The 15,052-nt window shown below is 49.9% G+C and overlaps 5 protein-coding genes across 5 annotated transcripts; 2 read left to right on the plus strand and 3 right to left on the minus strand.

Moving 5' to 3' along the window:
• The first annotated feature begins 1,419 nt into the window (after nucleotides 1–1,419).
• Nucleotides 1,420–3,457, plus strand: B0J16DRAFT_337911 (pyridoxal phosphate-dependent transferase). Its single transcript, XM_046127400.1, has 4 exons — nucleotides 1,420–1,728; nucleotides 1,793–2,080; nucleotides 2,143–2,187; nucleotides 2,236–3,457. The coding sequence occupies exons 1-4, from the start codon at nucleotides 1,651–1,653 to the stop codon at nucleotides 3,349–3,351; spliced, it is 1,527 nt and encodes a 508-aa protein (XP_045984648.1). The 5' UTR covers nucleotides 1,420–1,650; the 3' UTR covers nucleotides 3,352–3,457.
• Nucleotides 3,458–3,759: 302 nt separating this feature from the next.
• B0J16DRAFT_337914 (splicing factor, Prp19-binding domain-containing protein) lies at nucleotides 3,760–5,242 on the plus strand. The gene has a single exon (XM_046127401.1). The coding sequence runs from the start codon at nucleotides 3,815–3,817 to the stop codon at nucleotides 5,204–5,206; it is 1,392 nt and encodes a 463-aa protein (XP_045984649.1). The 5' UTR covers nucleotides 3,760–3,814; the 3' UTR covers nucleotides 5,207–5,242.
• Nucleotides 5,243–7,594, minus strand: B0J16DRAFT_302331 (DNA polymerase alpha subunit B N-terminal-domain-containing protein). The gene is made up of 3 exons (XM_046124629.1): nucleotides 6,928–7,594; nucleotides 5,549–6,878; nucleotides 5,243–5,497 (listed from the first exon to the last, which is right to left on the minus strand). Exons 1-3 carry the CDS (start codon nucleotides 7,389–7,391, stop codon nucleotides 5,330–5,332), a joined length of 1,962 nt encoding a protein of 653 aa, XP_045984650.1. The 5' UTR covers nucleotides 7,392–7,594; the 3' UTR covers nucleotides 5,243–5,329.
• A 318-nt stretch (nucleotides 7,595–7,912) lies between these two features.
• Nucleotides 7,913–12,139, minus strand: B0J16DRAFT_100458 (uncharacterized protein). The gene is made up of 2 exons (XM_046121258.1): nucleotides 11,696–12,139; nucleotides 7,913–11,644 (listed from the first exon to the last, which is right to left on the minus strand). The coding sequence occupies exons 1-2, from the start codon at nucleotides 11,796–11,798 to the stop codon at nucleotides 7,941–7,943; spliced, it is 3,807 nt and encodes a 1,268-aa protein (XP_045984651.1). The 5' UTR covers nucleotides 11,799–12,139; the 3' UTR covers nucleotides 7,913–7,940.
• Nucleotides 12,140–13,467: 1,328 nt separating this feature from the next.
• On the minus strand, nucleotides 13,468–14,962 carry B0J16DRAFT_318384 (ClpP/crotonase-like domain-containing protein; the record flags this gene model as incomplete). The annotated part of the gene is made up of 2 exons (XM_046125443.1): nucleotides 13,468–14,859; nucleotides 14,915–14,962. The coding sequence occupies 2 exons, from the start codon at nucleotides 14,960–14,962 to the stop codon at nucleotides 13,468–13,470; spliced, it is 1,440 nt and encodes a 479-aa protein (XP_045984652.1).
• Between the last annotated feature and the right edge of the window lie 90 nt (nucleotides 14,963–15,052).

Raw genomic sequence — 15,052 nt, forward strand, 5'->3', positions numbered from 1 at the left:
GAGAGAGACAAGATGTGAGTGAGAGTGTGAGTGTGAGAGCACATGCAGATGCAGATGCAGATGCACCCGATATCAAGTGACAAGCTCGCAAGCCAAGCCCATCAAAAAGCAGAGTTGAAGCCTAAAATCATGAATCTATCAAAAGAGAATATGCATGCATGCATGCATGTGCAACGGAAGAGCGGCATGCAGTGAAGTGATGTGATAGATGGCCTCGTCTCTATTATTCTCCGTTATCGGCACAGATGTTGTTGGCTTTGAAAGGATATCCATGCCCATGAAGGATGGATGGATGGCTTGATACTGTAACCGATGTGACTGAGATGGTGCTGTGATAACGAAAATCCTTGCCAGATGACACTTTGCTAACCTTCCCTTTTGGTCTTTCTTTACGCATATGGTTGATCCTCATTCACATGGATTTCATCTGGTGGTTAGGCATCATTCCCCACGCTCTAATCAATAAGCTAAAGAGATAGCTTAACTTACTAGGCAAACTGATCCATCAAGCTGGGCTCGTATCTATTCTTAACGTTGCACAACTCTATCGACAAACTTTCGGTTCTTGTTCTCCCGCCGCATAACTAAAAAATTGAGATCGAATTGGCTTTGGCTTTGGCTTTGGCTTTGGCTTTGGCTTTGGCTTTGGCTTTGGCTTTGGCGCACGGACAAGACCCGATGAATCAAAATTCATAAATCATCTCATCATATCATCAGGAGAGTTTGCCGTACTGTACCTGTACTAGAGGCTCGAGCCATGGACATTGTCTCAGTTATATATGATCAGTGCGGACGAACTACCTTGTCCCATCCGAGTCCGAGTCCATCCATGTCAACGGCATAACAATGCCGCTTTCTATCCGTACTGTACTTGGAGAAATTTTCACAAGGGTACAGATAGGCAGGGCAAAGGAAAAATCTTCACGGACCTCGTGATCGCCAGGTCTCAGACACACGATCTGAGACTTTTTTCCCCTTAGAGGTTCCCATGTGGGAACGAAGCAGCCTCAAATTGGTAGCAGAAGTTGACGACCTAGATAATGGCGCGATCACGGGAAAGACACGGCCTAGAGCCCAGGTTCAAGTACGAGTTTAGACTGAACTCTAGAGATGAGAAAGGTTGAGAGACAAAAAGAAATTGTACAAGGGTTGTTGGGTTCGGGCCAACTGTTTCAGTTGTTGAGCTGACAAGACCCGAATGCATGGAAGATTTCAGCTCAGGCCTTGTCCGCCTATCCGAGGACTTGGTAAGCTACCCTGTACCTTGGCCAAGATTTAACGAAGCCTCGGTTCCTCGGTCAAGAAGTTGATGATATTCCCTCGAACCAAGGTAAGTTAGTGTGGACAATGTTGAGCCTCAATTGTTAGAGCTAAGAGCTATTGTCGATGGACTGACTTCCGGAAAAGACTCGGTAGAACTGAGATCATTGGAGTCACGAGACACGAATGAGTAATGAGCAAGTAGTTTATTGCCATCTGCTGTTTTCCCGGTATCAAAGTTTTTGAATGACTTGACGAACTACTTATAACTGTATAAAGAACTGCATATATATCAGAAGATCTATTGTATTAGATATACTGTCTTGCATCCGAGTTTGTATGCTATTTGTTAACGTTACTTTTTACCTCATCTAAACTTACCTAGCCGCCATGACTGTAACCAACGGCAGCAATGGGAACCCCTCCATGACCAGAACCAGCCTTCATAGGGCTGAAGAAGTCAACGATGTGAGACAAACATCCATCATCCAAAACCATAAAACTTGATTGGTCGCTGACGTTACACCACCAGCTCATCGATGCTGTTCGTGGTCTCATCGTACCTTACATTAAGGCAGCTGACGATGCTGCGGCAGACCGCGCTACGGGAGATATTACAGCCAGTCCATCCGGGGTCAAGGATAATGTTCTAGTTGACTTCCAAAAACCTGAGCAGCTCGCTCAGCGCCTCAAGTTCTCTCTGCCGAACAACGGACAAGGCAAGGATGGTTTGTTGCACGTCATTCAACAGGTCTTGAAGAACAGTGTCAATACCTGGGACCAGGGGTTTCTTGATAAGCTTTATGCAAGCACGAATGCGGTATGTGCCGCTTACAATACCCTGTCTGTCCTACACGATTTGTATGCTTATCACAATAATAGGTTGGTGTAGTATCAGATATGGTCCTCTCTGTTCTCAATACCAATGTAAGTGCCACCGCTCATTTGCCGGCAAACCCAACTGACACTCTATAGCTGCATGTTTTCCAAGTCTCACCTGCTCTTACAATCATCGAGAAGACAACAGCCAAGACGCTGGCCCACCTCTTCGGCTTCACTGGAGCACGAGCTGGTGGTATTTCATGCCAAGGTGGAAGCTCTTCCAATCTGACTTCTCTCGTCGTTGCTCGCAACACCCTGTTCCCCGAGTGCAGAAAAGAGGGCAACGGTAAGCATGACTTTGTGGTTTTCACAAGTGCTCATGGTCACTATTCGGTGGAGAAAAGTGCCATGATCTGTGGTCTTGGTTCAAACAGTGTTTGGCCTGTTCCTGTGGATGAGTTTGGATGTATGAAATCCGATGCACTGAGGGAGTTGGTTGTCAAGGCCAAGTCCGAGGGCAAGACACCGTTTTATGTGAATTCTACAGCAGGAACTACTGTTATGGGTTCGTATGAGCCTTTCGAGGAGATTTCCAAGATTTGCAAGGAATTTGGTCTTTGGATGCATATCGACGCCAGCTGGGGTGGTCCTGCTATCTTCTCATCAAAGCAGAAGCATAAGCTCAACGGATCTCATCTTGCCGACTCCTTGACGGTAAACCCCCACAAGATGATGAACGTCCCTGTCACCTGCTCGTTCCTCTTGGGTCCTGATATGAGCATATTCAACAAGGCCAACAGCACTGCCGCTGGCTACTTGTTCCACACCAACGACGGCGATGACTTCTGGGACATTGCAGACTTGACACTCCAGTGTGGTCGTCGTGGCGACAGTCTTAAGCTTGCATTGGCCTGGATCTACTACGGTGCTGCCGGTTTCGAGAAGCAGATCGACCATGCTTTCGAGCAGGCTGCCTATCTAGCTAATCTCGTCAAGCAAAGCGACAAATTTGTCCTGGTCTCGCAAGATCCTCCCCCTTGTCTGCAGGTCTGCTTCTACCACGCCCCTGGAGGAAACCTGTCTGATGACAAGGAGGAGAACACCCTTCGAACCAAGACAATGGTTGAGAAGATGATTCTTCGAGGATACATGGTTGATTATGCCCCTGGACCCAAAGGCAGTTTCTTCCGCGTTGTGGTCAACTGCCAAACCTTGAAGGGAACTGTTGAAGGCCTTGTTAAGGGTCTTGAGGAAATTGGATGCGAATAGAAAGCGCCTATATAGAATAAGAAGAAACATAGATTAGAAAAGGGTAGACTCAATGTACTATTGGCTTAGAAGATAGAAAAATTGTATGTATTTCATCACACGATCCATCACTTTTAGATATTGGTTACTATTTGAACAGTGAGCATCGTCGAAACATGGTACTTGTATAGTTCTTCTTGCTAACCATACACCGCTTTCGCAAGACTTGGGGACATTCGAAATAGTAACCATGTTTAAATCTCATCTTAAACGAGTCAAGTATAGAATAAAAATTACACAATTTGAAGTAAAACCTAGTAAAGATTTCTCAAGTCAGTGGCTGTTTGATGCTTTATACAGGGTAATCAGTGCGATAAGCTTATCGGCCATGGTTCCACTATTTTATGTATATCTCTACCAGCTTCCAACGTCACGAGCATCGCGTTCTCATCCTCATTTTCTACTGCAGACCTTCTTTATCACAATGCCGCCCAAACGAATGACAGCAAACCCGGTGAAGCCGGCGCGATACCGCGCTGGTAAGGCCACGGGTGTAGAATCCGATTCCGACTCTGAAGCCAGCGAAAACGAAGAGACTACCGAGCCCGCGCTCCCTCCTCCACCAAAAGCAGCCAGCGCAGGAAAAATATCATCTGGCAACTTGGGGAAAGTCGACCTTGATGCGCGAAGAAAAGAAGCGCAAGCTGCTGAAGAACGAAGGATCGCGAAGGAGAAAGCTGAGCGTCTCGCCGTAGAGGAGGGCTTCGTAACAGAAGAAGAGGAAGAGGAAGAAAGCGAGGAAGAAGAGGACGATGACGAGGAGGAAAGCGAATCAGAGGAGGAGAGCAGTGAAGATGAAGCTCCCAGAAGAAAGATGATGCAGCTCAAGTTCGTACCGAAGAACAAAAGAACCACCAAAGACCCTGCCCAGGAAGCAGAAGAAGCACGGCAAGCCGAAGAAGAAGCCCGTAAGAAAGCCGCCGACGAGCTCGTAGAAGAGCAAATCAAGAAGGATCTTGCTGCGCGCGCAGCAGGTAAGACGCACTGGGTCGACGACGATGCCGAAGCTTCAGACGTGGACACAACAGATGGGCTGGACCCAGAGGCAGAAGAGGCAGCCTGGCGCGTCCGAGAACTCAAGCGCTTGAAACGTGCTCGCGCTGTTATCGAGGAGCGTGAGAAGGAGCTTGCGGAAGTAGAACGCCGACGTAACCTGACCGAGGAGGAGCGACAGGCCGAGGACGAGGAATTCTTGGCCAAACAGAAGGAGGAGAAGGAGGGTAAGGGCACAATGGCTTTCAAGCAACGTTATCTACACAAGGGTGCCTTCTATCAGGAAGAGATGAAGGAAGCTGGTTTGGACAAGCGAGACATCATGGGCAGCCGCATCCAAGACGACGTGCGGAATCGCGAAGCTCTTCCAGAATATCTACAGCTTCGAGACATGTCTAAGCTGGGTCGCAAGGGTGCAACAAAGTACAGGGACATGCGCACTGAGGATACTGGACGATGGGGAGATATTGGCGATGGCCGAAAGAGAGGAGGTGGACATTATGGTGAAGACGAGCGCTTCAGACCAGACGACGACCGATTCCGCCGCGATGAGAAAAGTGCCGGTGGCGCAAACGCTATTCCTCTTGGTGACCGCAAGAAGGACGACCGAAGGTCCCGAGATGATGGATATCGAGATCGGACAGGCGGGGATTCTTACCGCTCGAAGGACGACGACGATCACAGCCGACGAAGGTCACGATCGAGGTCACGATCGCCGCGGCGTGATAGGGATAGAGATGACCATCGACGACGCAAGCGAAGTACGTCGCGCGATGACGAGCGTTATGACAGTGACAAGAGACGCAAGGTGGATTCCAGGTAGACTATCGCCTGGTCTTAATATACTATTAATAATACCCCCTAACACAACTATTTGTGCCATGAATCTTGTTTCCTCTTTTACATTTCTCCTTAGATTACACATAACTTTGCACTTGTCTATCCTCTATATCCTAACAATCTCAACACGGGCACGTTCAAATATCTGATGACCCATCATCGCATCGCTTCCAGCAGACACTGAGGGAGGATATAATGCCATGCGTGCATAGGTACCTGCGCCACGACGCTTTGAGAGATAGCCAGGGTTGATAAGGAGAACGCTTTCAACAACCTAAAGTACAGTTAGTAAAAGAAATTTCGAGTCGGAATTGAGAGAACATACCTTTGCGAAAGGTGGCAACAAGCTAGGAACAATCATCACGTCTGGTCTAACATTAACCATTTCGCCGAGCTCCAGGTAGCTCAGATCTAGTACAGCACCAGTAGCCACACCTTCTTCTGTACCAGTTTTGGGAAGCTTGGAACGATCTGTAGGGGGAAACAGTGGGAAGTAATGTCGCTGCTCAACCAAGTATCGACACAAACGGCCCATGAGATCGAGACCAGGCTGTGTTCCATTACGAGACACAACCTCCTCGGACCGTAGCTGAGAGAGGATATCCTGTGATGAAACACCAAGCACGACCTCGTTGATCGATAGAGTCATGGGATTTGTGACGATGCGGACAGCCTTAGGAAGACCGAGTTCCTTACGAGGAATGGAATCTTGTGGCCACGAGACGTGTTTTGAGAGGACATCTCGGACTGAAGGGACGAGGATGATAGTGATATGGGGGTTGGAGGATACTAGACGGTTGAAAGCAGGAGCGACAAGGTACTTGAATACAGTCGACATGGTGGCCGTATCAGGGTCATAGTTTGCCTCCTCAGGAAGATCAAAGTCGCCCATCGCAATAAGAGGATGGTCGATATCGAGAAAGGGACCCGTGAGGACGAGCGCATCTGCATAGGTATCGCCTGCTTGGCTGCAAAGCGCATGAAGAGGCTCAAAATCAAGGTTATCATCTGCAGTATACGGGCCGGAAGCGTATATAATGTTTAGAGGCGCAGGCTCCGAGTCCTCATCCATCGCATCAGGACCTCCACGGAACCTCTCTCGGTGCGCTTCGAGTGCAGAGGGCGTCGAGGCAGCGCTGGGAAGTAGAGGCATATCAAGAATTTCCTTGACAACGAACTCGCTTCCTGAGGCATTGGTTCCTCGGAAAGCAACAATCTGACCAGGGAAGAAGCTCCAAGAGCGTATGCTTTCCATTTTCAGGGGTACTCTGAAGCCCATACCCGTTCGTCTTGAAGTCTCCAGCACCATTGACGCAGCATTGAGCTTACCCTCTGGCGAATCCGACGCAATCCGTCCAACGGCGACAACCTCAGTGGTACTTTGCGCCGCAGCACTTCCAAACTCGCTCTCATCGATCTTGTGATGTTGCTGAACAAGAGCCATAAAGTTATCAATCCGGTCGTCGAGAATCTCGCTGGCTTCGGAGAGCTTCATAGCCAATGGCTTATATCCTAGCTTCTTCTGATCTGAGGCGGCTGTGAGCTTCACTCGGGGTTCGGAGAAGGGTGCCATTGGTGGTTCGGCTGCATTGAGGCGGTCGTTCAGAATCTCTATTGTTTCCCCTGGGTTTGCTCGATCGCTAAAGGACGTAGGCCTACAGTATGTCAGCACAAGGAGAGTTTCAATAAAGTACAGGAACATACTGGGGTCCATTTAGAGACTTGAGCTGCTCGTTCATTCCCGTAGCCGGCGAGCTCGTCAATCCCTTGGGTGTATCAATTTTCTTTTTAATGGCACTCCCAGAGCCCCTATTCAACTTGCCTCCAGAAGATGGCGTACTGGGCACCAGCCCATCGAGCATCCCAAAGACATCTCCGCCCTTGTTGCCACCCCTCGGTGCATTGGCTACCTTCCTTTCCGTCTTGACGTGCACTTTTCGATGGCTGTTTTCGAGCTCGTCCTGGATGCTCTGCTTCAGGTTACGTAGAGATTCGAGGTTCAAGGCCTGGGCATCGATATCGAGCTTGATGCAATACGACTCCCACTTGAAGTAGAGATCCTCGGCTGACAAGCCGTGTAGGCGCATGATGGATTCCAGCTCGCTGAGGACATCGGGCTCAAGCGGCTTGTTGGGGGAGAAACGGTCTTGGATTTCGGAGTCGGCCATGGTGGGCGACGATTGATATGGCTTGGAGGCAATTGGTGGCAAAGTGTAATCCTGATACGATCTAGAGTCGTATCTTTGGTTTGAGGAAGATCGTCTCGAGCTGGTTTAGAATGTTTGGAGGGGCCTGAAAGTGGGCGCGGTGAGACGCGTCGTATCATAGGTAACTAAATTCCAACCGCGTTAAGTGGATGATGGATAGCGATAAGATAATTTTACAGTGCAACTTAGTGCACACACACAGTCATTCTTTGGAGTGTCAGGAAGAACAGTAGGTACTGAGATAGAGTAAAATGTTTGTATTTATTAACCATTCATTGCACAAGCAAACGCTATTCGTTTCTAAATATACCATTTCTAAGCCACTATCGAGGTATCATGTCCGTAATCGGAACAGCAAGCGCCGTTGCTTTCGTGTCTTTGCAAACCCGCCAAAACGCCGTCTAGTTGATATGTACTTGTTCAAAAAAGCAGTTTCCGTCATGCTCATGATGTAACTGTTGACCAACAGAGCTGTAAAAACATTCAAAACACGCTTTCATAAAACTCTTGTTACTTCTCCTTCTCGTTTGTGGCCTTGTCGTCTTCGACACCACCCCATTCACCCCAGACATTATCTGAGCCGGCATAAGAGAAAGATAGAGCACCGTCCTTCGTTGGAGAGCTTTGAATGATGCCGTCGGTGCTGAGGAAATTGCCAAACTCCATCATGTTGGTAGGATCTGCGTCGAGTAACGGAAGACTGGAAAAGTCGAAGTTGGTGTTGTTCACGTCAAAGTTCGGCTCAGACAATAATTGTGTGATGGTTCTGCTCAAAGGAGTATCAAGAATATTCTCGAGTTTGTTCTCTAGATTCAGTCGCGGGCTGCGCCTAACGCTCGCGGGACTTTTTGTTGGCGTTCGTTGCAGAAGCGCTTGTTGACTAGGAGAGAGCAAATCTCTCACGGATCGAAGAGACCTTGTAACACTGCGCGAGACACTTCGTGTAATGGGTCGGTGACTGGGTGTCGGACGAGTAGGTGTCTTAAACAGTGCTGAGTCCGTGTCAACCTTAGATTTTGGTGGCGGTGTGGAAGGGCGAACAGGGCTGTTGAACAGCGCCTCTATATCATCATCGACGGGTCCACCATTCTGAGCCTCAACTGCGGCATTCTCTTTGCCAACAGCTTCCTTGTTATGCCGACTGTCGGTGGGTTTGGCCGTATTGGCATTGATCTCTCCCAAAGTCTTCGGCGTCCCTTCTTTACGGGGTGAAGGGAAAAGCAAGCGTCGCGTGCTCCCGAGTTCTTCGTCAAGGTCCATTTCGATTGGGCTATCGGCTGTTCCAGTACCCCTAGAAACTCTTGAGTGGGACGACCCCGGGGCTGACTGGCTCAATTCTTTAATATGTCGTCCATCATCCGCCAGTAAAGTGAGGACATTCTGCATAACAGTGTCCTCATTGACACCTGTAACTACTGCGTGCGCATCAAACTGCTTAGGAGATGACGGGCCCAGAGGATCTGTAACAGGATACACTTGTGAGGTCATAGCAGGAACAGAGGTACTCTTAGTACGAGATCGCTTCGCCTGTGAATCGGGGCCTGCGGATGAGCGCTTCTTTCGACTCTGTCCAAGAAGACCAAAAGCGTTGTCCCATTTGTCTTGCGGGCGATGATTGTGGTATTTGGCAATCCAGATACCGCAAGGATTGCAGAGAAGCTTCTCTAACCATTTGCTGCGGTCGTCATCATTGCCGAGTGTTTTCTTGATAAGGCGATGAGTCAAGGGCTTCTTATCCTTGTCGCGTTTTAGGATCTCAATGGCGGTAACTCGTCCAGGCTTCTCTGAATATTCCACGTATTCTGGGATTCCATCATGTTCCTGCACCCAGATCTTACGCCAAGTGGGTGTTTCAATAGCACCGCAATTGGTGCAGAACGGGGGCATTTCGCCAGCGGCAATCGCCGACTCCAGCCGTTGTTTGATCGAATCCTTCTTGACTTGGTTTTTATTCGATCTGCAAGGCGGGGAGGAGGGCATCGGAGGGAAGTCGCTTTGTGGAAATGGAGCCTCTCGGAGAGTCGGCAGCATGTTGGCGACCGCAGATGTCTCGCATGGTCCCACAGGATCACTGGCAGCAACCATTGCGTGGATGTTGACCGATTTGGAGCGTCGAAGACAATCGGGAATCTCTGTGGAAGCGCGAGGCTCTGCTGTCATAGACTGGGAAAGTGATGATGGCTCAAGCGGCTCGCTGGCTGGCACACAAGGTAAAGCTAAAGCCCCGGCGGACTGCGAGCGGCCGAGCTGTCGCGGTGCTCGTGGCTTGGGTCTGACTGAGCCAGTACTTGGTTTTGAAGTAGGTAGAGATCCTTGAGTAGATTGGTTAGTTTCAGTTGAAGTGGTAGGCTCAGAAGAACTAGAGACAGCGCGCACTAATTCAAAAAGTGCATCCTCTTCCATGGCTCGGGCGGGTTGCTCATTCTGTGATTGAGTCACATTCGCCGGCGAGGGTGCAGATACAGGTGCTGGACTGTTCCTCTCAGGAGCGTCCGTGGTGGGAGGAGGTGTTGGGGCGAGTTTTGGTGGCGGAGGTCGTTTCTGCGGAGGGTTTCGTGCTGGTCGAGGTTTAGGGATCTTCTTCGCAGTAACGGGGTCCGATGGAGGAGGAGGGGCGGGGGTTGATGTTGGTTGAGGAGTGTTGAAATTTTGGATATGGATAAGGCCCTGACCGCCAGGACCATCTTGGACACGGAAGACTTGAGTTGGAATTCCTGAACTATCGATGTCTTCCACTACCTTCTGGGGTTGGTGCTGGCGAGACTGGCTCTCCTTGGCTGGTTGTTGGACAGATTCATCGAACAAATCGTCGGTCTCATTATCCATAAAGCTCGATGCTTGCCGTGGCAGTGACGGCATTGGGGGCAAAACAGGACTGGAAGGGGGAGGACTGGACCGCATGAAAGATGCTGTGGGCGGCAGTGGAGGAGAGGAACGCATATCCTGCGGGCTATCCTCTGAAAAGGCCGGAGTCTCAACAGGTGATTCGGGGGAGCGACCATCCTCTTGGCTTGGAGACAAGGGACGAAGAGGTCTTGGGGGAATCTGGTTACTCATAGCAGCGCCCAGCTCTTTTCGCATTGATGATTCCCTCCGGGGTTTGGGTCCCTTTGGGCCGCCCTGAGCAGGACCACCAAGAGGCCCTCGTTCTGGGACGGGGGTAGGAGCTCGAGGAACTTCTTGCAGATGGTTTCCAGCAACCGTCTCGTTACTTGCAACAGGGCGGAAATTTCGAAGAGAGCCAGCGGTGCTAGCGGTGACACGCAGGGAGTCTGGACCAGAAGTAAAAGGATTGGGTGCAGTCTTTTCGACTTTGGTTGGCTTGGCCCTTTTCTGAACAGGTCCTGATCCGCCATCCTCGCCCTCTGTGCCGTCTTCGTATCCGGATGTGTTGCCCTCTGCAGGCTTCTTTCGTGGTCTACCACGGGGGCGACCCGTTGGCGCTCTTTTTCGAGAATTTCTGCTAGAGGGCCTGGATTTTGAAGTTGCCGTGGTTGCTCCAACGACGGGTATGGGAGCTATTCGCTGAATGTCTGCTGCGGAGTTGCTTTGCTCCAGGTTTTGGCTAGCAATCGAATTCCTGCGTTCGGTTGTGCTAGCCATAGGTCCTCCTTGGGATAATGCAGGAGAAGCTACTCGAGACACATGTGCTGTATGTCCAATATTGGGATGTGACTGAATAAATGAGTTCCATTCTGCACCTGGCGTCATGGCAATTTCAGTCGGTTTTGCCTGCTGTAACGGGGCAGGCTGGAAGGGAATCTGCTGCATCTCCATAGGGTGCAAGTCAACGGTGGGTTCCGGCCTTAGAATTCTACCTGCGGCTGTAAACTTTAGTTTGACCTCCAGTGTCTCATGGTTCCCTCCACTAAAGACAGCGAGAACGTTTTTGGTAACACGCCCAGTAACCATCTTGGGCAACTGGGCCATCCAGTCATTACGCATAGATTCGAGTGCCCAAGACAGCATGCCTTGTCCGACTAAAGGAGTATCTGGTTCCGAGTAATCAAGTGCGTAGATTGTGAAGTCACCTTCGCCTTCCTGGGTCGAGAGTTCGGGGCTGCATTCTGTGACTGCCTGCAGGCAAGCTCGTAGGTCGACAATGCCGATGGAATTGGATTCGTCGAGGGGAACTGTCTGGACATAGAGGGTTTGTGCTGATCGAGCAAGGCAGTTGACTTTGGCCTCCTTATCGAACGTGTAATGCACCTTGACTGCAAATCAAGTTAGCGAGGCCAAAACCCAAACGTAGTGAGTTTACGTACGCCCCATAGGTCTCACTTGAACACCCGAGTCGTTATTCTGCTGCATCGTCTGACCGTTCTGATAGCAGCCGCCTTGAGAGGCATTGGGTGTATGTGAGGCCATGGCGATGATTCCCCGGAGGGAAGAGGTCAGGAATGGCCGTCAAGGCGTCAATAACTGGCAACCTCGTCGTATATGTAAAAAGATCGTGTACTTGATATGTAGATGAACAAGGTCAAGAGGAGAGTCGAGAAGAAAAGAAGCAATCAAGCAAGCGAGATGTGTAGTAAAACAGTGGAGATTCCAGTGATGCGTACTCCGTAGTGGGGAGGTTCAATGCTTGAACTCGTTGGCCGGGACGTGATAAATTCAGATCTGGGAGGCGGGCGTCATGTTCGTGACGCGCTTTAACCCGCCAAAGTCGCGTCGTGAAGCAGTGTGGATCGAGGTTTAAGTGCCTGCCGATCGACTTGCGCGCTGGCTAGACAACGCGAGGAAAAAAGAGAAAAGATTAAAGGGGAAACCGGATTAGGCAATTTAGATGTTAGAGTTGTGTAGAGATAAAGAAAAAATCTGGTTCAAACCACAGATTCTCGCCAACACAAAGATACTAATATTCCTTGCAGTCGTGTTGTGATGCAGGCAGTATAGAATGGAGGTCGTGTAGGATCTTCGTAGCACTGCCAGTACCTGGAAGATGGAGGGTCGCAGTGTCACTTCAGTGGTTGATGCGTTAACGACCCCTGTGGGCTCTTTCGGATTTAGTGGCTGCAGCTCAATTGGCTTTTTTGGTGGGTGACGTGAGTTAGCGCAGCCCACTTCTCACCTCAGACTCTTTAGACGCGGCCGGTCGATGGCGGGGGTATCGGCAGATAGACCCACCTATTCCGGCGCGGACCCGTCCCGTGTTTCTTTCTAAACCCGGATGTCTCTGGCTGAAGCTGAGCGGAGCTGTCACGTGATCGTAATCTGATCTTTCTTCTTGTTTGATCCCAGACCAGGGATGCCGCCCTTCTGAAACGGTACGTATCTTTCTAGTTTGTTTAAACTGGAGTGTTTTCTTAGGCCCTTTCGCTTTGGCCAACTTGATAATTGTCGACCGGGCTTTGATGACGGGAAAATCGGTCAAGAAAGAGAAAGAGGAGGGGGGCGAAGATGTCTTGTCTTTCTTTTGAAGCTGTTCATGGGGCGGGCCTTCGTCCCTTTTATATTCTCGACCATTGCCCGAGGCCATCTTTGAACTGACCGAATATCTCCTACATAAGCTAGTCTGCCTATATCGAGATGATGAGTCTTCTCATGTCTTCCGTCTCTCCTTAACTTTCTTTTTAAAACTGACGCCACTTTCGATACGCTCATTGTCCTGCCTGTATCTATCCGCTGGTAACTAGGTCCGTCTGTATAACTCGAGTTGGTGTTTCCCCCCACCCAACTCTCAATTATAGGTACCATCTGCCCCTCCTTACCTGGTAGTAGGTCTATGCCTTGGTAAAAAATAGCTGAAGCTTTTCAGCGGTCGCATAACATCTCATCATCTTGAATCTTGTTGTTTGTATCTCCACCCCCACCCGCGTTATCTCATTCGTTACGCCGTAGCCATTCCAAAACCACCCTCATGATAGTTTATCCACCTCATCCAGGAGTTTTACCGCCATCAACAATTGTCATTCACATTATCAACGTCGCCTTGATATCATCGCATTTTTATCTATCAACACACGCACTACGTATTGAATGTTTCGTAGTGACTTCTAATTTTACAAATTATTCAAAATTGCTAGCATTTGTAGATTTATAGTCTGCTTGCAGGTGCAGACTCTTCCCTCAGCCACAAAGCCTTGCCCTTATCGTTCACCTCAGTCTTGCGAGAGATGATCTCTGCGACGACTTCGGAAATGCCTTGACGACCGTTGCGGGAAGCAACAATCTTGTTAGCCAGCTCTTCCTGGGTGTAGGTACCCTTAGAGAGAACCTTCTCGATCTCCTTCTCGGTAGGCACACCAAGCTCCTGGTGAGGGTACTCCTTGAATGTACGGTCGACGAAGAGGGACAGCTCTTCTTCGTTGTTGTATTCAAAGAAGGGTTTGGCAACGTTAGTACCGCCAACAGCCTCAAGAGATTCGGGGTTCCAAGTTGGCTCATCCTTTCGGATAAGCAGGGCTGACACACCCTCCGTAAAATCGGGATGCTGCATGAACTTGGTAGCAATCTGGTGCTCCCTCTTAAAAGTCTCGGCGATATCCCACTCGCCACCAACACGCATCTGGCGCAGAGCCACGTGCACAGCTGTGGGCGATCGCCTATGTAGAGTCTTGAGCTGCTTCTGTGCCCATTCCTCAGTAGAACCCCGCTCAGCTTGCAAGGCAGCAATGATGTCGCTGATGGTGTGCCTGTTGAAGCATCGGTCAATCGCCTGACGGATCTCGCCGCTTAGGGTCATGGGCTGGTCATAGGGGAGGCCTGTGCAGAATTCCTCGAGAGTCTGATTGATGAGGGCCAGGCGTTGAGGCAGAGTATCGCTGTCTTGGAATCGCAGTTCAGCCAGACGTGCCTCAAGATCAGGCAAGCTGGTTGAGTGCAGGTAGTGGGTGGCAATACCAGAGTAAAAGACGTTGGGACCGCGGAGTCGCTCGCTGGTAAGTGCCAGGTAGGTTCCGACAGATCCGTTCATTCGAGGGAGGAAGAAAGAGGCGCCGACATCGGGAAAGAATCCAATCGTAGTCTCGGGCATAGCAAAGAGAGTGTTCTCGGTCGCGATCCTGAAAGGAGCATGGGCACTCAGGCCAACACCACCACCCATAGTGACGCCATCCATAAAAGCGATATATGGTTTCTTGTATGTCGCAATGTAGTGGTCGAGTTGGTATTCGAGTTCAAAATATTTGGCTGATTCCTTCCACCCATGCTCCTTGTCCTCTTGGTTGAGCTTCGCAAGTGCAGCAACATCACCTCCAGCGCAAAGGGCCTTTTCGCCCGCACCCTTCAAGACAACAACATTGGCGAGATCGGACTTTTCCCATTCAATCAATCTAGGCACGATTTTTCGAACCATTGAAGCGTTAAGAGAGTTGAGCTTTGGTGGCCGATTGAGCATGATGGTTCGCAGGCCATACTTGCTCTCGAAGACGACATCGTGAGGGTCATCGTGTTCCTGAGGCTGGACATTCTTCGCCGCGGATGAAACCTAAATATTCCAATTAGGGATTCGTATTATCAACGGCCGGTCTAGCTATCCTTACATGTCGAGCACTAGGCGAGAAGCTCAAAGTCTTTGCTTGCTGAACCATATTGAAGCTTCTTAGAGAGCTTTGAGATGCGACGTTAGCTGCAGCACCAGCTCGGGCTGCAAAAGTTCGGAACGACATTATATTAAGGGA

Source organism: Fusarium flagelliforme (genome assembly GCF_020744385.1).
Source record: "Fusarium flagelliforme strain FIESC 12 MPI-CAGE-AA-0113 chromosome Unknown B0J16scaffold_3, whole genome shotgun sequence".
In the NCBI taxonomy this organism is placed as follows: domain Eukaryota; kingdom Fungi; phylum Ascomycota; class Sordariomycetes; order Hypocreales; family Nectriaceae; genus Fusarium; species Fusarium flagelliforme.

Bases quoted from the DNA above. Each gene is read 5' to 3' on its own strand.
- B0J16DRAFT_337911 (XM_046127400.1), top strand. From the start codon at position 1,651: ATGACTGTAACCAACGGCAGCAATGGGAACCCCTCCATGACCAGAACC. The intron at 1,729-1,792 runs GTGAGACAAACA...TTACACCACCAG, and splicing joins GGGCTGAAGAAGTCAACGAT to CTCATCGATGCTGTTCGTGG. The intron at 2,081-2,142 runs GTATGTGCCGCT...TCACAATAATAG, and splicing joins TTTATGCAAGCACGAATGCG to GTTGGTGTAGTATCAGATAT.
- B0J16DRAFT_337914 (XM_046127401.1), top strand. From the start codon at position 3,815: ATGCCGCCCAAACGAATGACAGCAAACCCGGTGAAGCCGGCGCGATAC.
- B0J16DRAFT_302331 (XM_046124629.1), bottom strand. From the start codon at position 7,391: ATGGCCGACTCCGAAATCCAAGACCGTTTCTCCCCCAACAAGCCGCTT. The intron at 6,879-6,927 runs GTATGTTCCTGT...GACATACTGTAG, and splicing joins AAGTCTCTAAATGGACCCCA to GCCTACGTCCTTTAGCGATC. The intron at 5,498-5,548 runs GTATGTTCTCTC...ACTGTACTTTAG, and splicing joins TGTTGCCACCTTTCGCAAAG to GTTGTTGAAAGCGTTCTCCT.
- B0J16DRAFT_100458 (XM_046121258.1), bottom strand. From the start codon at position 11,798: ATGGCCTCACATACACCCAATGCCTCTCAAGGCGGCTGCTATCAGAAC. The intron at 11,645-11,695 runs GTACGTAAACTC...CTTGATTTGCAG, and splicing joins TCAAGTGAGACCTATGGGGC to TCAAGGTGCATTACACGTTC.